This window comes from Python bivittatus, unplaced genomic scaffold, assembly GCF_059951505.1.
Source record: "Python bivittatus isolate LINGU-HERP-01145 unplaced genomic scaffold, Pbiv_v1 ctg000100_np1212, whole genome shotgun sequence".
Lineage (NCBI taxonomy): Eukaryota > Metazoa > Chordata > Lepidosauria > Squamata > Pythonidae > Python > Python bivittatus.
This window is the reverse complement of record NW_028277038.1, coordinates 4,331,585-4,354,124: the sequence shown is the minus strand read 5'-3', so window position 1 is coordinate 4,354,124 and position 22,540 is coordinate 4,331,585. Positions and strand designations below refer to the sequence as shown.

Here is a 22,540-nt window from a genome sequence, read left to right as displayed (position 1 = left end):
GACTGAGGTGAGAACTGGAGAAAAGAGATTTTGTCTTCTATGCTTTCAGTTCTACTCTGGGACTGGAGGAACAGACTTAGTGAGATACCTGGTGAGAAACAGAAGGGTACCAGGAAAATGAAGGAGTAGGTGAAGAGATGGTAATAGCATTTCCAACATTTTCATACAGAAGACATTCTAATATATGCTCATTTTTTTCAATAGCTAACATTCACTTTAAATGCTTCCATGTTGATCTCAAAGGGGTTTATATAAAACATTTTCATTTAAAAAATGACAGGGAAGGGAAAAAACAAAATAAACCATTCATCCAGGGATGGCCTAAATGAAAATACTGCAAGCTTTTTTGTGTGGGGGGGGGGAGAAGTGGGGAGAATTGACCTGAATAACTGAGATTTCAGGCAAGAATGCAAACATGAGATCCTGGAAATGACACAATGTCTGCATTGGGTGTGTCTGCATACTCTTCACTAGCTTATCCAATCCTGAATTATGGCAATGATGGCAGAGTTTACAAGGAAGCAGAGAATCTAACCAACAACTCAGCCACAAGGAACTGATCTCTTCATTTGCCTATGTTAAAACACTATATTATTCTACTATCACTAAATATTCTTTCTACATAGTTGCCTATAGAGAAACCTACCATTTTCTTATCTGCAGAAGTTTCCATTTAAGTAGCCAACTTGACACAACATCTAACAGGGTCTGATTATTTGGAATTAAGCTAGGAATATAGAGGGTTTTTTTTTTAAAGCATTTCACTCAAAAATACCTATGGCACATTGCCTGTTTCTATCCGAAAAGCAAACATATACAATAGGGTGCTCTTGCGTCTATCCTGCATATGTAAAGCTGACATGGAAAGTGGATGTCTTAAATTTAAGTCACTGGCCTCTGATTTATAGTTCAATCCCTAAGCCGATGTACTTTCATGAGCTTACAAAGACGTGATGGAAATTTTAATTGAATTGAATTTCCCGTCCCAGAAAAACCTAGGTTTTAGATATAGCTCTGTCTTCATTACAGTGAAACAGAGGGATGTAATACAGATCTTCCAGCAGTGAATCCCCTACATATCATATTCTTGCTAAGATAATGTTTATTCTCTCTGGTGATGGAGAATTTATGATCCTTTGACTGAGTTTGCTCAAGATGTCATTACCCAAAGATGTGTTGGAAGTCACAGTGTTTTCTACATGGGGGGAGAACACTGAAAAAAGACAAGACCTTGGCACCAAGATCAAAACCACCACCAAAACATGGAAGAAAAGAAAAAACAAAAAACAATAAATAAATAAATAAATAATTAATTAATTAATCAATCAGAACAAGAGGAAGAACAAGATAAAATAATCAGGAGGGTCAGGGCTGTGAAAACTTTCCCTGAAATTGAGGGACAGAAAATGTTGTACCCAAAACTACCATACACTATATGCATATAATGGTAGGATTCACATATCATGATCAAGCCATGCTCTACTTAAACACAGTTTGCTGAATAAACCACAACTGGCTGGGTTCACACATTATGCTGAGCTCCAAGAGTTGCTCCAAGAGTTACCGTTGTAATTCTTAAGTTTTGGGGCAAAACTAAGAGACTCGTAGAAGGCTGAAACCAATCTCCTATAACTAGATTCTAGGAGACCTCAGCTTCAGCTTTGCAACAGCAATTCTAGCCTGATAACCTGTCCAACAGTTTTATGGGAATCCCTGCCAAAGCTTGCAGAGCAATTTAGTTTAAAGACAAGAAAGATACAAAAGATGGTAAGGTGCTTATTTCCTTATCAATACAAAACATGCCTACAGTTTAAAGTTTGTAGTTAAATCGAGTGTAGTCAAGATTGAAATGATTTCTAAGCTACCTTTCCAAACGGTATCCAAGGTGAATGGTCCTGCCTTTCACACAACCTTGCTGTTTTATATGTCAGGTCACAGACCTCAGTACAGCCTGTGCCTTTGGCTCAAGAAACAACAGGAAACCAGCCCAAGAATCTGTGATTATGAACATTCACAAAAATATTTACCAGTTTAATGACAACCCGTTTTTCTCTCCCAAAGAGTTTGTTTAATTATTGCTAAGTTGGCTTGCCAAAGGGGATGAAATGATCAAAATATCCACAGGTTAGATGACTTTTCCGGGGTAGGAAACAGAAACCATCTGATGAAAACTAGAAATATCTGCTAGTGTTCTCTGAGGCATCCCAGCCCAATGTAAATCATTCTTGGATTCCAACTCTATTCATCCTTAAGCAATTCTGAGGCTGGCTGAGGCTGCTTGGAGTTGGAGGTTAAAACATCCATGGGGCTTTCCGTGGGGGAGGCTGCTCTAAGGGGATGGGTATTTTGGAGGTATGTTGACCTTAACTTTAAGGGGAGTTGAAATTAAGGCTTTGTAAAGTATCCCTCCCTGGGAAATTTAACAGGGATCAGAAATGTTCGATGTCTTATGTTAGATCTGGAATAGTTGACTGGGCACATGATATGAGATAAAGAGAGGGGTACTTATTGTTCTAACACAGGACCACTTGGTTACAGTAGCTTGGAAACCAGCAAGCTCCCAGCTTGTTCCAGGAGAATCTGTGCCTACAAGGATCTCCCCCACACTACTTCCGAAGCGTTCCCATTATAGTCACGGAGGCAAATGTTTTCTCTGGGTTGGCGCTTTGCAAAATGCCAACTTCTCTGCCAGCTCTCAACTGCATGCAGGGATGATTAAATAAATAGATAGGAAGAGCCAAAGAACCACCTGCTCCTCTAGGGCTTCTGGGATGACCCTGTTCACCCCTGACAGGGGGGAAAAAATCTTATTCTCTCAATACAGACTATTTTTTTCTAATGAGAACACTTGGACAGCTGCTGCTAGCCAAAGATCAAGCACAATATGGTTTTGTTCCTTAGGAATTTAATTTGACTTCCCTCTGCCCTGGTTTTGATGTCCCAAACTCATTTTCAGGAGCCACGTTAGCTCTAGCAAACCAGGTTCTCAACTCTCGGGGGACAATTATTTTCAGAATCCTAGTTCTTAGGTTGCTCCAGGCAACACAGTATCCCTCAGAGGTTTTGTTTTTTTTCCCCTGCCTCAGACTCCAAGTACTGGCAGATCCACTCTCTTCTAAACAAGCAAGGTGGATAAAAGCATTAATAAAACAAAAGCCAGATGCCTCCATCGGTTCTAATGCACAGCCTCAACTGAAATTAAGGTAGATGCAGTTAGCAAAGTGAATTTATTGCCTTAGGTTTTCAAACTACTTCTCACACGGTACATGCGGAGGGCTAAAGGCACCCTTAGTCTTGTTCAAAATATAGTATTAGCCCCACTGTTCATTCCCAAAGCCTGCATTTAACTTCCATTTTGCCTTAAATGCTTGACCTCTAATGAAAAAAAAAATCCAGATCTTAAAATCTACATGAAGCCAGGAGGACGGAAGAAGATGTGGAGAAATCATCCGATGTTTAAAGCTTTTACAGAAGGATGCTTGTAACTTTTCAATTAGCACCACCTTACCTACCACATCTTAAGTAACCCTTAATAACCCCAGAAGGGGGGGGGGAATCTTCACTTCATGTGGCATAAACACATTTGTGTATGTACAGATGGATTTCTCCTAATATACTCGAATACTGCAAGCAATTTCTCCAATAGGTGAGCATTCTCAACAACTGTGTTGGCGTATGCCTCCCCCAACACAATACTTTTCCTTGAAAAATATGGTGTATCTGGAGAGATAATTATACTCCAGTTCACGGACATGTTTGGGAAATGCAAATAATGCATGCTTTTATTAGAAATGCAAATCTTAGCATTCTTCTCCCTTAGTTTAGCCGATACGAAAAATGGCCCTTTGCTTGACTTCGGAGAAGTCAATTTATCACTATGTCTTTTATCCCTGAAGAACCAGAGATCAACGCGCCATTCAGTTTAGATCATTCCCCCCCCCCCATTTCTTCCCCCCTTATTCAATCCCGGGAAGCACTAATATTTTCAGCAGCCCTTGTGGCTCTCCCATGTACCCCCTCCCTGCCCACCTCCAAAACAGACTCTGTGCACCGTAGTCCAAACTGCATCTCCTTTGCTCACCTCTATATTAAAGGCGCTTTCTTCCATTTTTTCGACTTCCATGTCCGCCAGTGGGTTCTTCAGGTTTTGCAAGAAGAGGGCCGCTTTTCTTTTTCGCTCCGCTTGAAGCTGTTTCTCTTTCGATTCCTTAGAAGCTTGGGCCAATTTTTCTCTTGCTGCAGCTGCCAACCTATCTTCTAATTTCTGTTTTGCTGGGATGGGGGGGAGAGGGTGGAAGAGAAGAGAAGGCAGCCATTTAACTTAAGGCACCGTGAGACCCCGCGTTTCTTACTCCAAGCTGCGTTATCGGTATCGTCTGAAATTCAGGCGCCCGTGCGATCTTTAAAAAAACACCCAAATGTTATATGGCCTTTTATAGACGCTTTGAAAGAACACCTTAAAAATACACTAGAGGCAGAACAAAAGTTATAAAAAAAAAACCAAGCGGAAAGTACTGTAACTGCTGTTTAAAAAAAAAAAAATCAAGCAGCAGGGATTTTTGAAAGACGACTTTTCATTAGCCAGGCAAGATTAACAAAGGATCTGATTAAGAACAAAGGGGTATGAGAAAATGGAAAAAGATGAGGCTTTTGTACATTCTGAGAATGGGAAAGAGCAAAGGTTATCAGGTGTTCAAAGAAAAGTTTCTTCCATTAAAGAAGTTATGGGAGAGAGGGCCTAGAGTGTTAAGATGTGTGGACTTCAAATCCCAGAATTCCTCAGCCAGCATCTTAAAGCTGCCAAATTTGAAAAACACTGGCCTAGAGGAAAAACTGTGAAAAGGGGCATTGATTCAGTAAGACTGCAAATGGGGCAAGCTTTCTTAAATCACGTGAAACCAACGGTCCATATGATTCAGGGCTGTGTATGCTGGGGCGGGAAACTTTTTCAAACGAGTGGCTGAACTTCATCTGGAGAAAGGTTGCATTTCACTAGCAGGCTGAATTTGGGGCTGCTTTCCAGCCGTGGGTAGGGCCAGTGTCAAAACTGGGGGGTGCCAAATTAAGTTTTTTTTACTGGGGGATGAAAAAAGGCTCAAAAAACCCAGAAAAGCACAGCAGTCGTACGCACATCTATCCAGAACTGTCATCAACATACAAAAACACCCAGTTTCCATGGCACTGGGAGTCAACGCTCTCGAAAACCAAGCCAAAACTAAACATTAACGCTCCCATAACGCTTGTCTGATACCCCTAGAAATAAAAACGATGCTCATTCTTACTCGGAAGTCGCAAAGGAACCCCTGCTCCCTCCACTCCTGCAGAAACAGCATTAGGCGCATTTATGGAGGCTTAGTTATTCCTGAACAGAGATATCCAGCTGTGCAGAGACATCCAGATGCTATGACTAGGGCGACCTTCTGAAGCTGCACCAGGGCTCTGAGACGGAGCTCCTAATACAGCTACGGAAATCGCTTTAAAAAAGGCCTGGACGAGCCTTTGAAAAGCAGAGTCCTTCTCAGAAGGTCACCCAAGGGCAGAGCAAGCTGGAGCGGGTTGGAAAACCACCTTGCCAATTAGATCCTGGTCACTGACAAAGGAGTAAGGCAGCAAAAGGCAACAGATAGCACGGGGGGAACCAAGATTTAGGCTGGGCACAGAGGTTTGCAACATGGCAGTTCCTGATCTACTGCCTACCTTTTTCGGGCTTCCATCCAGAGTTGCCCCCCCCCCCGCCACCCCCAGAAGCTAGAGATGGAGCATAATTGTCTTTTGTCTTGCAATAATTCAAAGAACTGAACTCTGGCCGTTAAAGCAACGCTCGGTGAACAAAACAGAAGGCAGACAATGCCGCCACCTGCAACGCCACACCAGAGACTCAAGGTTAAAGGAAATTTAAATGTAATACAAAACAGGGGAGGATTAATTAGAGCACGGAGAGGAGGGGTGGGAAAGCAACGGCATGAGGACCCGTTTCTGGACCAAGTTAAACATTCTGTCTGTCACTGTTGCCTGCAACTTGTCTTGCTAATTATTTCTTATTCTGAGGAGCTTCTCTGCTTCTTCCACATAGGGTGCAATTACCATGGAAATGCTTTCTGCTAACACAGCCATTTTCCAACGCTACACTAGAACCAAGGGATGGAGACACAGGGTTGCAAAGGGAGGTTAGGATGCGAGTGTACAGTAGTTGCACGCTCAACCCCTTTCACTGTCACTAACTGTGCTAATTAGAACAGGGTGTGCAGGCCCGCGTGACTATCCCAAGCTTGCAAGATGGGTGTTTAAGCCATGTGATGCTATGAATGCTTCTCTTAGCGCAGCTTGCTCAAAGCGCTGAGAAAAAAACATTGATTACACCGGGCAATGGCGCTCTCCAAAGTCTTAAGTGCAGACAGAGAAGTGAACGAGGCCAAAATCACTCAGAGCGCCTCGTGGAGGAGTGAGCGTGGGGTCCTGAGAACTCCAAAGCCTCACCATTAGCGCGGCAGGATTTTGAGCAAAATGGAGGAAAAACGCAGGGAAGATCCGCCAGAAGTCAGGCAGTAGAGTTCTCGGAGGAAAAACTCGCCTGTTGCATCTCTCTATTTTTCCTTTCCAGGCTTTCGAGCAGAGACCAGCAATTCAGACTTCTGCCCCTGACTCTGAAGCATTACTTGGGTGAAGCTGTAAGTCATCATTAATTAACGGCGCACTGCAATGGATAAGCGCTGCCCTGCCCTGATGAAATAAGCCCTTCTGAATACACCCACACATATAAAATATCCGTGGCTTAAATAAATTCAGGCTTCTTGTATAGGTTATGCATCTTCTGACAATTCATTACCCTTTTTAGCCGTTTCCCTGTTTTTGCATAAAAGGTTCTGGCTCCGGTAGAGAGTTCTAGATTTGCTTAACCACTGGAGCCATGGGATTTCTCATAATGCAGGGGTACTCAAATTGGGGGTCAGGACCCCTTTGGAAGCCATGAACGACTGGGCAGGAGGTGGGGGGTGACACAAATTCATTTATCCACTGAGAGGGCTGCAATTCTGCCAACTTTAAGAGCCCATGCAATCACATCTTCTTACATGAGAAGGAAGTTCTTTCTCCTGTTTGGAAACCAAATCAGAGATTTTCGGAGCTTCCCTTCCTCTTGAATTCACATGAACGCTACAATATCCATCATCCACAGGAAAGGGTTGACTGTGTAGGATGGGAGCTATAGCCCAGCGCAAATGGTAGCATCCAGGATTTTCAAAAAGCTCATCTAAGATTGCCTGATCAGCGTCCACCGTTTATTTATATGCACACAGGGCAAATATTGGAAACCGTGAATGGTGTATTATTTAATACTATTATACGGTTACAAGTATGGGTTGCAACAATATGAAGAAGCTACAGATAATAAGAAATGGAACGTAAAAGCAATACAATCAAGTTGTCTGCCTCAATCAGGAGTAAATGTATTAGGGGAACTAAAGGCTTGAGTAAAGAGACAGAAAGGCCAGACCAGAGATGGAGAACCTGTGGTCCATCAGATGTTGTTAAACTACAAGTCCCAGCCAGCACAGCCAATGGAAAAGGATTGGTAGTTCAGCACACCTTAGTAGCAAGTGTCCAGGGTCCTGTGAATGATGCCTTTCCGGAACCCTGGTGCTAACATCAAAAACTTGTAAGAATCTGAACTCTAAAGGGCCATGCAGTTGAAAGAAATCCTGCCCACCCAGGCTATTATTTTCCTCATTTCACACCTTAGGCTTCATGTGTGCAGCAGTCCTTAATCAGAAGGATATTCTGTATATTTTAATTTCCAGATTTCAATTTGGGGCACACGTTCACATGTCCTGGATTGATGACAGGTTTAAAAAGAACCTGAATCTGAGCATTTTAAAAGTTAGTGATCTCTCCCTTGTCTAATTTCCCAGCAGGCTTCACATTTCATTGATATTTTACAAATGAAATGGCATTGCTTTAGTGGCTGGTGTTCATCTTTGGAAGGATATTAAAAAGGGCTTTATCAAGATTTGTAAACAGTATTTTAAAATATTGCCTAGTTTCAGAATACTAGAGAGGGAAAATATTTCCCCTGGAATTCAGCGTTCCATGTCTCCCTTTTACCTGCAGACACGAAATAATTTATTGAGCAGTAATTACTGTGTCTCTGGAACCTGATACTTTCCCCCTGCCTTCCAAGACTTTCTGTAGGATTTTTTTTTTAATGAATAATTCTATTTGCAAATGGATTCATGATTTTTATTAATAATCATATGTTTGTACTTCGTGGAGAAGTCTTTTCATAGCATCTCAAAATCAACCTTATCACAGCTTCATGAGAATTCTCCATCAAATTACGCTGCTGCATTCTATTGAATTAGACACACACAAATGCAGATTTAATTATCACCCAACACAACGCTTTCAGGAAAGAAAAATGGAAAAGAGAACAACATTTCTTTTCCCTGTCTGCCTCATTTATTTTGTGTCTAATATAGCAAATGTCAAGGATTCTGAGTGGCTCACTTTCACTAGCCTTTTCTTTACTAACAAATACATTTCATATGCAATGGCTACCTTTGTATAAAACAAGCCAGTGTTCCTGATCTACAGTGAATACCCCATACTTCATCTGTTCTATCTTTGCACAAGTAGATAAAGCCAAAAGGAAAGGAGAGTTATTTAGTGGTTGGATTCATACAGCTTCCAGATGTGTGAACTTCAACTCCTAGAATTCTTTGCTAGCATAGCCAGTGCTAGGAATTTTGGGAGAAGAAGTCCACACAGCTGGAAATGGCCACTGCTGAGAAACTGCTCTAGCCAACAAACCAGGATGAAGGAACCATAATTGCTGTGTAGAGATCACATGTCCAAACAATGCACCCTCTGACAATGTAATGCACTGGGTTCATTTATACAAGCTGAGACAACAGCGAGGTTGATAAATTACCCAACTTCAGTTTAGCCTAGGTGAGTGCTTTATGTGAAACCACTGGCTGGATCACTGTCAGGCCTAGCCCAAGGAACTCCGAGAGACAATGCCAATTCAGTTCAGCTATGTTTATTAGCTACAACCTCTAGCAAGAATCTTCCCAGACTAAAACCCCAGTTCCCAAAGTCCTCCAGCCACAACAGTGTGAATTCCTCAGGGAGGTGCCAGTCTCCTCCTCTTGATCCTCCCATGCGGTTCTGGCAAGCTAAGAAAATGTTTGTCTCCCTGAGCTCGGCCTTCATAATCCCATTCCATCACAATCACAGAATTCAACCCTCTTGGAGATCTAATGAAGTTCAAGCACTTCTTCATAATCTTTTTGTGCCACTTGTCTCTTTGACTAGTGATGTGAGATTTCTGTTTGCTTTCAGAGATGCTTGCTAATGTTTTCTCTAAGGTCCCTTTCAACTCTTATGAATCTGTGATTGGGTAGGCATGGTATGAAGGATTTGCCTTCAGTTTTTATTTGGTCAATGGAAAAGACTGTTCTTATGTGCTACACATTGGCATTTCACTATTGATTGCATTGATCCTCAACTGGCAAGTAGTATGGCCTTCTGCTCGGAGGAGGCGCCAAATAGATTTAATGCTTCATTACAGAGCTAGCGTTTTAATGATTCTGGGTATGTGCTCTGCTATGTGGGATGTTCTCTCTGAAAACCTCTATTGAAACAGAACTCACCACTTCACGGAATAGCCTGTTCCACTGGCTAACAGCTTGTACAGTCGGGAAGTTCTTCCTGATGTCAAGCCTGAATCAACCTCCTTGTAAGTTGAACCCAATCGTTCTAGTCCTGCTGGCCAGGTGAAGACCAGAGGCTTCTTATTTGTATCCTGACACAGTAGCATTCCTGCATTTGAGAAGGGGCTGAAATTCACTGAGTGTGCAGCTTTCACAACCACTGTGTCAGATTGCAATAATGAAGAGTGATACCCAGCTTCCATTCCTGAAAAGTCCATTTCCTTTGCTGTACTCATACTCCATATATCCTAAAAATTTCCTTGGGAAGATTCTCCCTCAAAGTGGCAGAAGCGTGCAATTAGACCCAACCTGGGAATTCTGTTTATTGTATCTGTATACTGCCAACTCCCACTAGACTTCCAAGTTCACGTGCCAGGCAGTCTCAAATGGAGCACTGAGCACAAGCTTGGAGACCTTGCCAAAACATCTGCTGAAGGAACAACCTCCGGTCTGAATCACAACCCACTAATGAGGTGATGAGATGCTGTGCAACACCACCCTTACAGATCATCCTCTCAACTTTGGAAAGTACTGGCAATAACTCTCAGGAACTCTGTGCTCACTATTTGAGCACAGACTACACTGTGTTCAGGCTACACTGAAACTGATTCTCTGAAGATGCTGTGGGAATAATGGTAGCACTGCATTTTGTGACAGCTCATATTCCCAAACAATTAAAATGCCATTTGTTAATTATAAGATCACAGCACCGTGCAGTTCATGCTGTTGAGTCCAAACTTACAGACAATTCTCAAAGGGCCTCATTGGCATGGCACATCATAATGGCTAGAGCCAAACAATTGGTTTTATCATAATCAGCTTTCTAACTCAACCCAAAAGCCCATGTGAGAAGTTTGTGTGTCTCCAATCGCCCTGAGCACAGTGGGACAGATCCCGAGAGAGCCTGGAAACACAGCTGAAAAGGAGGAAGCACAAGGAACGTGATGCCTAGGTGGAGAGCCAAACCAGACAGAAGGGGAGAAAGGAAATCCTGCCTCCTTGCGGAAGAAGAAAGGGAGCAAAGGCCAGCCCTCATGAAGCTGAGCAAAATCAAGGACCCAAAGCTACACAGGCTTCAGTAATGCCACTCTGGTGCAAATACTTTTGGAAACTAACAGGAATTTCCCAGCTGCCTCTAGAATGAGTTAATTAAGGCAGAGTCTCTTTGAATGCTATGAAATGCTTCTTCCTGGGTTTTTTGACACCTGGGCCAAGTTGCCAGTTATGAGACAAGCTGCCACCTGGCTTGCCCATCTCTTTATGCCTAATCTCCCTTTCTTTCCTGGCCTCTTCACAGGAAATACACCTTTCAGGGGAGGATACAGGAGGGGTCTTTGGCCAGGTCCTCAACAGCCAGGTTTCCCTAAACCCAGTCTAGGTAATCCAGCATCTGTATGCAGGTAACCAATTTTCATACCTTGGATGCGTTTATATGTTTTGCATCAGCAGGAAGTTATTTAGCACTGGCTGCAGGGCTTAAGAAAGAAGAAATGCCGTGTACTAAACAAGGAAATTAGAAATGAATCCCGTCGGGGGGAAAAAACATGCATCTCAACAACCGATGAGACTCTTATTTCTTCTGCTTCTCCTCTTTCCATCTCCCCACATTTAACAATACTTCAGCCCTGTCTACACAGAGTCAGCTTTCAAGCGGCGTGATCTCTAACCTCCAGCTGTTCCGGACAATGAAGTTCTTACCTTGTTTGGCTTCCAGCTCCTCCTGAGTCAGCTGAGGCTTCTTTTCTTCGGGACCACTGCTGGAGGGGGCAAGCACGGTGGCGCTGTTTGAGGTGCTGCTGGCATCCTCTTGGCCCTCCTTGCCTTCTTCTTCCTCTTCGTCACTATCGTCATCGAGTTTCACGCGGTTTTTTTCCAAGGGGAGCATGTCATTTTCTTTGGCCCGGATTGCAAAGCTTATTGGTGCAAATGAAGCTGTTGGAAAGAAAGAAATATTTGCCACCAAGTAATGTTTATGGCCAGCTGCAGAGCTTAATATTTTTGGGGGAGGGGGAGAGGGAGAAGGAAAAGTCTAATAGAATAGAGTAGGGGAGGGCATTTCAGGGCTGAGCCCCCAGCCTCATTCAGGCCATGCTTGGCTTCATTTTAATTCTCCTTTTAAAGAAATCTGTTCAGGCCAGGGAAGATATATTGTCTGTTCCCTGCAACATGATGCTCAGGAGAGGGGGAAAAAAGAAAGCAAGGGTCAGAAAGCAAATGGTCATCTCCACCTAATTTTGCCTCTGCCTCTTCCTAACTATTTGCTTGGGAATCTACAACCATGTGCCTCCCACAAAATCCTACCCCCCACCCCAGAAAATGCAGTCCTTGACAGGAAGAAGGCTGCTCGCTTCTGTGATAACAGAATTAGGCTCTGGAATTCCCTTCTGAATGTCTCACGCCTGGCTGCATCCTTAGTTGGTCTAAGGCAGTGAGATTTTCCCTAGGAGCCTTGGTGTTATCAGACAACTAGTTATTTTCTGCGGATTAAGGGTAAGCTCAGTTATCTGGGCTTTGGGTAATCAAAACAGCATTCTTTAGATACGCCAGGAAGACCCTGGCAAGCTTAGAGGGGTGACCCACATTGGCAAACAGCCTTTCAGGGGGAAAAAAGAATCGGGGAGAAAAGCAAAACCGCTCAATGAGAATGGAACATGCTCAACGGTGGGAATGAAAGGGGCTTTCCTAGAAGATGCAGAGTTGGCAGCCAGGTGTCTGGGAGAGGGCCCCTCTGTCCTCTGGTTGCAAATCAGAACTGTGCTGTGTAAAATTGTGAAACCTGTTCCTTGCCTGCTATTGTGCCGAAGCTGAGCACAGCCCTCTAATTACTGTTTATGTGTTGTGGCTCCCTCTAATTATCAGCCATCTCGAGATAAAAATACCCAATAAAATATTGTGACCGTACATCCTGTTGCCTAATTTTTTAGATCTGTCTTAAAGGAACTGAAGCAGGGAGAAGATTAGTGTAAAAGACTGAAAGCATGTTTCTGAGCATCCTTTTTGGGAGACAAGTAACAATATTAGAACTCCTCTGCTCTGGTTTTTTTCCTTCCTCTCTACACTCCACCAGATACATCCTTTTAAGGGGAAAATCTTTCGTAAATTGACTTTCTATTAAGCAGGATGGAGTAAACCATGTGGATATTTGCCTCAAGGCTTATCCCCACCAAGTTTTAAAGGCCCTTTATACCATTTGCCAATACTCATGAGAGGTTATTTTCACTCTTGAACTTGCACATACTTAACTTGGCTCTTTCCCTGGAAAATAACCACTTGCTGTTTGGGTTGTATGGTCACCATTTGGACCTGATCAGGCTGCCAATCTGTTACAAATACAATTGTTCCACCCTCCTGTCTGACATATGAGCATCTGAAACTGTCCTTGCAAGGATAGGTGCTTGGAGTGCTATTCAATCGTAGGCAGTGTGCCATCATGTTCTGAGGAGAATTATGAACTGACAAAATATGTTTGGAATGGAAAACTTTCAGAATTACCCACTGCGTGACCTCCATCCCTCATTTACCCAATGTTTGTACTGTATAATGTCTAAGAAGTCTCTGCCTGCGTTTTGCCTTGTATCAATCCTCATGCAACCAATAAAATGGAGAGCAACGGATTAAAAAAAGAGAGGCTGAGAATTAACTTTTGCGGTCGAAACCCAACCAGTTCTGGCCCTTAAAATGCTGGTATGGAAGAATATGTGGAAAGTTAAGGGCAACGCTGAAAGCAAAACGGACTGCTTTTAACTTTTTTTTTTAAAAAAAGAGGGTTTGACTGGCAAATTGCCCGATCGAACATATAAAGTGACTCATTTTATTTAGTTAGTTATTATTCAGATTTATATAGCCACCCATCTCATACATATGACTCTGGGTGGCTTACAAGCAATTAGAATATAAAAACAACAGAAAAGAACAATACAGCAATTTAAAAGCAAGAAAACAATATATAAACCATACAAAAACCCATCATAAAATACATAAAACTCACAGACTTCCTATATTCCTTATCCTAATTATTATCTCAAACCGTTTCTCCCCCTATCTTGCTAAGGTCACAAAGTCCTTTATTTCATTTTGCCCCCTAAACTAATACCCTTGATGAACATTTGAGTCACCATGAAATGTAATCATCTGTCAACTATAACCCTCCTTACCCCGGTCCTAAAGTCTGATGGTTTGTGGATCGACATCAACAGCAGTTAAATAATTTAACCTATGGGGGTGGGGAATAATTACTCTGAAGAATTAATTACACTGCAACAGAACAAGGTGAATGGTGAAGCCTTGCAACCGGCAGGGGGAGGAATGTTTACTGCTGGAACATTCAGTCTAACCATCTACTGGTAGAAATGGAAATTCTTCCAGTCACCAATCCTTCACCCCTTCCCCACAAAAGCCAACTAGTCTAGCAAAGCTATGGTCCTACAGGTAGATGTCTCTGAATTTTCAAAAAAGGAAAGGCTGGTCAAGCCACATTTCAATCTAATTGCTACTGTTAAGAGAGCCACCTGCTGAAACACACAATTTGTTTGCAAAGGTTTCTAATGAGCACATGAGTAGAATTTGCAGTAAGATGGAGCAAGAAGCGTTATGTGTCTTCCCAGAGTGGACTGGAAAGCATGCCTCTGAGAAAGTGGGAAATAAGAGCGGTTGCTTTTCCCAATCATTTGGGATTGCTGACATACGTGAATGCCCCCAAATATTTTAATGCTTTGCCACTCTTTTGCTGAAAGACATTATTTACAAATGCACTAGCTCAAACCTACAGCATACAAGACAGCCATTAAAAACAGAAAACAGACTTCAATAAAAAAAAAAGGTTATAACCGGTGCTCTGTTGCCTGAGCACCTTCCTATAAAGGAAAGGCTTTGTTTGTAAACAGTGGGCTTTATAACTAATAATGAAACCAACCTAGGTTTATCTGGGAGAAAAGCTTAGCGTAGGGGCCAAGGACCAAAATTAGCTTGGAACTGACTTGCTCTTAAAAGAAGGCAGGAGCAAGACAAAAAAGAAAGAAAAAAGAAAAAAAAAAGAAATGTTGCTTAATACATTTTTAATTAGAATCCGTTTAAATTAACAATGTATGTGATTACTTGCCTTTTATTTAATAACCTTGCTGTTCTGTCACCTTAAAAATCATAATTCAGGAGCACATTTTAGAGGGAAGTTGGGAGCCACACTGAAGGTTTCTGGGTACCAAACGTGACTCTGGGTTCTCAAAAGACAGGGTCTGATCTCCTTAATTTCTATATCCGGACTGAGTCCTACCTTTCACCAGTTTGCCATCATTGATAACTTTGGGGGTGGTTGGGTCCTTTACATTATTTCCTTGAGCAGCTGAATCAGCATCTTCAGGTGTCTGGTCAGCTGGAAACTGTGTCTCTCCAGATGTCGCACTGGGAGCATCGGTGGAGACGTCCTCCGATAAAGAAGGGACCTGCTTTTAGAGGGGAAAAACGCACGATGAAGCACACTTTAAAACTGGAAACTGTAACAAAAGAAATGTAAAGAACCGCCCCAAGTGACATGTTTTCAATTGAGTAGCACATAAGCACACACTGTTTCTTAAGGATGTTTTAAAGAGGTGGACAAAACTCCTTTAAAATAGTATGTATTACCCAGCTTTTGACCTATGAGTTATTCCAAAGAGCTAATCATACAGACAAGTCAGAGTAATTTCACAGAAGCTGAGTGGAGCATTCATAAGCAGCATATAGGATAGTCCTTTTAGGATTATACTACTACCAAACAGAGGTGGGGTATTCCTTGGATGAACACTCTTCCACAGCAAAATTCTTGGTGTGGAAAGTCAACACATCAAGACCCAGGACAGAATCAGCTCTCAGGATCTGTTGCTTTTGACATATGTAGGCCAGAGCGGAGGAATATGTAGGAACATTCATGGCATTATAAAGTAGAAGCCTTACAGGAACTGAAAGCCATGGGTGTGAGTTTGGGGCAGTTACAATTTCACCATTGTGATTCTCTTCTCAGAGAAGAGTAAGTGGATTTTTTTTCTTGTGTGGGTGGATCAGAAAGATCTTAAAAGGTTTCTGTACATGGATTTTAATTAAAAGCCTGCATGGCTCTCATTACCCGAACATATATATTTCAAAGCTGCCTGTACCTCATAATGGCAAGACTATTCTCCAGTTCTAACCCAATTGCTAATACTAGCAAATTGGCAGCATGTGAGAGGGCATTATTACATCTTGGCACGAAAAGATAAAGGAACATCATTTTGTCTTTTAACAATGCAGTGATGGAAACAAGACCTTTTGATGGGAAAGGCACATAAAATGTTCAATCAAACCAACTTAAGCAAGTATTTTATAGAAATAAAATTAATTCAAACTAGGTTTTCTTGATTTCCAGCCTGTTTTATCAGAATGCACCTTTCAGGAGACATGGAACACACCGAAACATGCCTAAAATCGACTAGTTCAACCACTGACATTTACATATCCAGGCACAGTTAAGTTAGTCCACTACAGTATCATTTTGGTTGACTTTGTAATGCATTAGAAATTCCTACTTGACCTCAACAATCAAACTGAAATGGATGCTCACGCATCAAACTGTACAGGTAGTCCTCATTTAGCAACTCAGTCATTAAGCAAAGCGGTCACTAAGTGAAACCGCCACAGCTTCCTTCGCTTTACAGACTGTGAAGGTGTCTGTAAATGCGATGCAAGGATAGGTCACAAAGTAACTTGTTCATCACCATCGTAACTGCGAACAGTCGCTAAACGAGACCTACCCGTACTCTCTTTGTTACTTAACATTTGCAGTATATACTCAAATAGATATTTCTCAATGCTACAAATATTAACATAGCAGCCTTTCAATTTGCAAGGAATTCAGGGATAAAGCCGAATCCCAGCCTGAGGAGATAGGATAAAGCCCTGGATTTGTATATTTTCCAACTTAATTGCTGCTTTTTTAACAGAAGCCATGGCAAGGCATTAGGCAGAAACCAGGAAGCGATAGTGATGTTCCTGTCCTACCCAAGCCAGTTAACTCTGTAGTCGTCTTACAGATTAGGTCTGCAAAGTACTATGTGAGGCTGGCTGAAAAAGCGAAAAACAAAATTCCCCGAACTTGGCCAGAATGGCTGGCTCTTTATACCAGCCTTTCTTAACTGGGTGCCCTTAAGAAGAGTGCCCTTCAACTGCCATAATGCTCAACAACGGCCAGGCTAGCTAAGCAATTCTGGGAGTTACAATCTGCCTCTTTGTTAAGGCGCCCATATTGGGGAAGATTGGTTGACACAAAGAGAGCATGAAATTATGCTGCCACAGAACAAAGTTCTGGAGCAGCATCTCCACCTGCGTTAACTTCCAACGGTGTGAACCGTCTCATAGTTCTCAACAATGGGCCTGGCCAAGAGTTGAACCCTACTCAGCTGGAAATTGCCTCGGTTGGAAGCACTGGGCTAGAGGATGAACTCCAAGGCCAATCATTTTACACTTCAGTTGTAATTCAAATATATGTGACGCCACTATTTCATGACCATGACAATGTTCCAGAGAGTCATTAACAAGCACTGTGCTAAGAGCTCATATTATGACTGTACAAAGTAATTTCAATGGAAGAAATGGCTGAAGAAATGCTGAGGAATTTTGTTGCTAAAATCTTCAAGGAACAATCTTCAGGTCTAGCTTTGCTTATCTGCTACTGCTAATAGCACCAATAAAGTTTAAGAGTGCTCATGACATGAATTTCTATCCCCTATGTTCAAAAAGAAGAGATGAATACATTAGCTAATACTAACATTCAGTAATAAGAGTTCATCTTCAAAAGAAAAAGGGGGTTAATATATTCATGAATGATCTGGCTACATTTTGTTTAATGAGGAAGAAATGTAACTGCAAGAAAGATTAATGATAGAATCGGAGGCTACCTTGGATGGACATACTGTATATATTGGCTTACTGTATCAGTTTATAGCTAAGTTCATACACTGCCTTGAAGCATGGTTTGCTTAAGTATCGTTGGCTGAATAAGCTACAATTGGTCATGTTTACTCTTCACACTAAGTCAAGATTTATAAGCTACGCTTTACAAACCACAGTTCACATAACCTGCTATGCCGAGACCAACCAAACTGTATTGTGGCTGTAATGGTATGTGGGAATGACCTTGGGAGACTGGGGAGCGGGGGAGAGATGCTGCCTAGGGAATGATCAGATAAGAGGGGGTGGAGCCCACAGCTGCAAAACAGGCACAGAAAGAACCCTCCTTAACTTATCAGGCTGTAAAAAGAGATGGGGGAGTTTCAGATTTGCAAGGTTCTGTTAATGTAGCCTTAAAATAAAGTAGACTTAGCTCATCTGGTCATGTTTCTGTCTGGTCTCCAGTGGCTTAGGACAATGTACAAACCTACTGATAGCTGGTAAGAACAAGACAGACAAATCCTCTGTGAAACTGGGAGCTAATTATTAACATCTATCAGCTTGATTCAAACGGAATGTTGGTTATCAAAAGTTACATACTGAGGTTTTTTTTTGAAGGGGAGGAGAGGTATTACAAAAGCACCAAGGCCTTCTAATAAATATTATGTGATGTTCAGTACAAATGTGATGTTTGTGTTTGACCTAGCAGGGTTCCTCTATCCTCCCTTTTGAAGAAATAAACTGTTCATGTGCCATGTTTTCCTGGAAAACCCAAAGCTTTGTTTGATGATGCATTAAACTGAATGGCAAAATCTGTTTAAAATTGGAAGAACACTCTGCTTCATTAGTATACCGGCTATTAATTTCAAAAGCACCCTTGTCCCCATTATGGAAAAATGAGCGAAACAGATAGTTTCCTGGCAACAACACTGTCAGTTTACAATCTGTTTCATCCAACACAAAACATGCATTATAAACAATTCAAAGAAACATAAAAGGAAAATAGTAAGGCAACACGTCCAGGTTTCTACAGTGACTTATCCATATTGATGGTCTATTCCACAAAGCTTCTGAAATAAAGGAAAAACACAGGTACACGTTGGGAATGATATTTAGCATTTAACTCACACTTGGTAACATTGCCAAAATAAGGCAAATCTACTGTATTGGCCCAAAGGGAAGATGAGTCTGAATTAAATTTAATTCAGATGAGTGTGAATTAAACCCCCCACCCTACCCAAGGAAGATGAGACAGAGATTCATGTATCATCCATGAGTAGAGAAAAATCCTGCGCAATGTCCAGCTGCCAACACTGCGCCAACTTAGGGTTACCAATTCCACCTAAACATAGTTCAAGGGCAGGGCCAGGACAAAAACATACATTAAAATTAACTGAGTTCAATAACTACTGATTAAAATCAATTGCCTGTAAAATAAGATACCCGTTTATAAAATTGACTGATCCCATCTGATTATACCAACCATTTTCATCCAGATATATAACCTTGTCTCACATTAAAAAAAAACACCTTAAAGTGCGCACATGCGTGCGCACACACACAACACACACACAACACCTTTCCTCCTTCAGAAACAGCAAAAAGGGGGAAAAAAACCCAGAGCTGGGTGAAGGAATAGTTGCAGGGGGAAGGATCCAGCTACACTCCTACCCATTTTTCTACCCATTTGGTGAGTATCCATGCTGTGCCAAACAGAGTGCTCTGCCTTCATAAAATACCATTTTTAGCCCAGGACTCCAGGGGATCTGCCCATTTCTGGAACCAGAAGTGATGGTCTTTCGCACATCTCTCCCCCAACCTCAACACACAGGTACACAGACCCACACCACACCACGCTCAATCTGCAGGTCATTCTTTGGAGAAAGAAATCTCATCTCCCTATTGGCCGCGGTTTGTTTTAAGAGTCTGTCTGCATGACTTCTGTAAAGCCATGGAAACCTATCCCTGTGGGGATTCGATACAGCTCTGATCCTGCTATTCTCTAAGGTGATTTTGTAAATCAACGTCTGGCAACTGGTGCAGAGGATGCCTGTACCATGATGATTGGTTTCCAGCCATTTTAAGAGGAACACCAAAAACCCTGTCCTGCAATTCCAAAGGTAAAAGCAGATGTCCAGCAATCCTTGTTAGAGAGGGTTCCAATAACAAGAAAAATAGCACTCAGGGATTTCATACATAGCCTTAATCCTCCTTGCATTAAGAAGCAAGCTCACATGAAATGCAAAGGGCTCATCAGCCCTTTCCTTAGCAACAAACAGGGCAGACTACACATTTTTAAGACAAATCCACTGACGGAAACTGGGTGCTCTCTCAGCTACTCCGGTCATCAATAAGGAAAACTGGGGAAAACCTGCAAACAAGCCAGCATGCATTGCTGTTACATTACACTTTCATAAGCCTACCTTTGAGCTGTCACCGGCCTCTTTCTGAAGGAAGAACTGTTTCTTAAATTCGTAGTAGGCGTTGTACTGATGCCAAGGCTGCAGAAATTCAAATCTATTAAGAAAGAAACAAAAATGTAATTTGGGGGGACATACTGGGCGCCCTGCCACCCCTCACTGTAAGCTGCAGTGACAATTTATTATTTCCCCACCTAAGGTACAAGGAGGCTATGTGATATTCTGAAACTGATAAAGTACACCTAAATGCCCAGAAGATACATATATTTGGAAGCCAAGCTTCAAGATTCTTTGGCAATAATGCTTTATCATTAACTTCCAGTAGTTTCTTGAATTTTAATATGGGGAACTACAACAGATTACTCTGTTCTTTTTTCTGACAAGTCTGTCAAAGGAGTGGGGCAAGCTACTTGTTTGCATGGTTATCATAAAATGAAACTAAGACAGAAGCCTCTTATACCCACCTTGGATCATTCTTGGCACGAACACTAGTCTCAAATTTAATCCCATTCCTTGCAACGTATTCGGCTAGCTTGTCAATTACAGGTTGGATATCTGGAGGTGGCGGAATGATGGCAACCACTGGAGGAATTGTGCTGGAAAATGTCAGGAGTTTAAGATTTATGCAGGCAGAGAACACAACATATTAGAACAGGGGAAGGAGCTCATTTTTTAATACATCACATGACCAAAGGCCAACAGCGTATCTCTTAAAAGCCAGTTATTTAGGCAGCATCAGAATAAGGGAAATACAGATCATGGTGCCAGGCTGAATTTTAGAAGTTCCACCCAACCAGCTAAGATTAGTAGATCTGAATGATTCATTCGGGTGTCCAAATTTGCAGCTCGGTAGAGTTGGCAACTGTTTGAAGCAGGATGCCCACAAAGGAGAACAAAAAGTTGCTTCAGAATCATTCTTGCATACAGAGCTTCCATCAGACAGTAGGTAGTTATGACATTTCTCTATGTACTCTGGAAAGCTAACACCCTACTTTAATTGAATGCTGTTCTTTTGGAACAGATTCTTTTATGGGAGACATATACACCCACACACTATTTTTTCATTACAAGAAATACCAAAGCAATATACATTACAAATATTTATGTCATGCAATAAAAAACGTTAACAGTAAAATTAACCATTGTAAACCAAGTGCTATTAGGTCTCTGGCTGACAAAACAAAGAGGAGCAATCAGAGGAATCTGAGGCAATCAAATAGGGGTTCAATTTGCAGTAGAAACAGACCACGATGGAGAACCTGTCCTCATGCTGGAGACTAGAACAAAATTAGCATCCTCGGGCTTTGATATGGTCAGCAGAACTTGGGAAGACCCATCTGGAAGTGGGTGGTTCATTAAACAGAAATTAAATAGGCATCTTGCACATTATAAGCCTGCACCGTGCTGGCAGGGGAGGAAAGTAGATTATTTTTAGTGAAAAGATTAATTGCTGACCAGGAAGCCTGTCAAAAAAAATGACAAAAGGCCCTTGGGGACATCATGCATGAAACAAAACTAGACAAGATAAACATACAGGCTATTTTGCACACTCTCTAAAGCTCTGACATTTTTAGGATGTAATGAGACATCCTTTCATTTGAGCTGCCTTTTTAATTATTAACATTTAATCACTTTAACATATGCAACTGCCCACAGCCTGGTAGCTTGGAAGCCTCTCTGCCAAAGCTTTGAAAAACCAGTCCCATCACTTGGGATTGCTGGGAAATGGGAAAGCTGCATTGGGGCTTGCAAAGGAATCATGGCGGTGGGGGGGGGAGGTGTTGCCACAAAGCGTGAATATGGGAAATAATACAGTGAGAAACCTACAATAATACAATAAGAAACCTATAGGCTGTCCTCATTTACTGACTAAAATTGGGACTGGCAACTTGGTCGTTAAGTGAAGTGGTCTCTAAGTGAAACCACAACCATGCTTACGATCTTGCTTCAGCTTTCCTTTGCTTTACAGACCTGCAAAGGTCATAAATGCAAGGACTGGTAAAATTACTTTTTCATCACCATCATAACTGCAAATGGTCACTAAACAAAGCAGTCACTAAACAAAGACTACCTGTACAATAATAATACAACAATGCAATCTGTTTTATAATAAATTTCTAACATGGAACTAAGCCAATTGGAAGACTCCTTTTAAGGCTGCCCCCTCCACACCGGTTTTAAAGCTGTGTCAGACACGCCATCATAATTGGACCTCCTTGGATTTTGTGGCTGTAACTTTTATGCCCAATTCTACAGAGTTTTGCAACAGCCAACAGTCTCAACAACTTGCTTTCTTATTGCAGTTGTATTAAGTTAGCTGAATCTGGAATCTATTGTAATCAATGGAGAAAGTCAGTCATTGTTAAGAAAAATCCTGTTGATTTCAGCAGGAGCTATGTTCAATTAGCTTCATCTGGAGCTAGACTTATATAAAGTTGGTTTCTGATGATGGTAGGAAACCATCTGTTGGAGGAGTAGCTAATTACCTGCTGCTATCAAGTCAACCTTATCTGA

General features: G+C 41.8%; 1 protein-coding gene across 5 annotated transcripts in view; it reads right to left on the bottom strand.

Moving 5' to 3' along the window:
* The window catches only part of SFSWAP (splicing factor SWAP), a 78,709-nt gene that overhangs the window by 27,688 nt on the left and 28,481 nt on the right, over nt 1-22,540 (bottom strand). For 4 of the 5 annotated variants that reach the window (XM_015889811.3, XM_007438111.4, XM_007438113.4 and 1 more), the window contains exons 9-13: nt 20,491-20,622; nt 20,030-20,123; nt 14,980-15,151; nt 11,409-11,642; nt 4,082-4,272 (exon numbers count right to left, since the gene is read on the bottom strand). In XM_015889811.3, coding sequence (XP_015745297.2) covers nt 4,082-4,272; nt 11,409-11,642; nt 14,980-15,151; nt 20,030-20,123; nt 20,491-20,622 — 823 coding nt within the window. The remainder of the gene's footprint in view (nt 1-4,081; nt 4,273-11,408; nt 11,643-14,979; nt 15,152-20,029; nt 20,124-20,490; nt 20,623-22,540) is intronic. The other variant, XM_007438110.4, reaches the window with a different exon arrangement.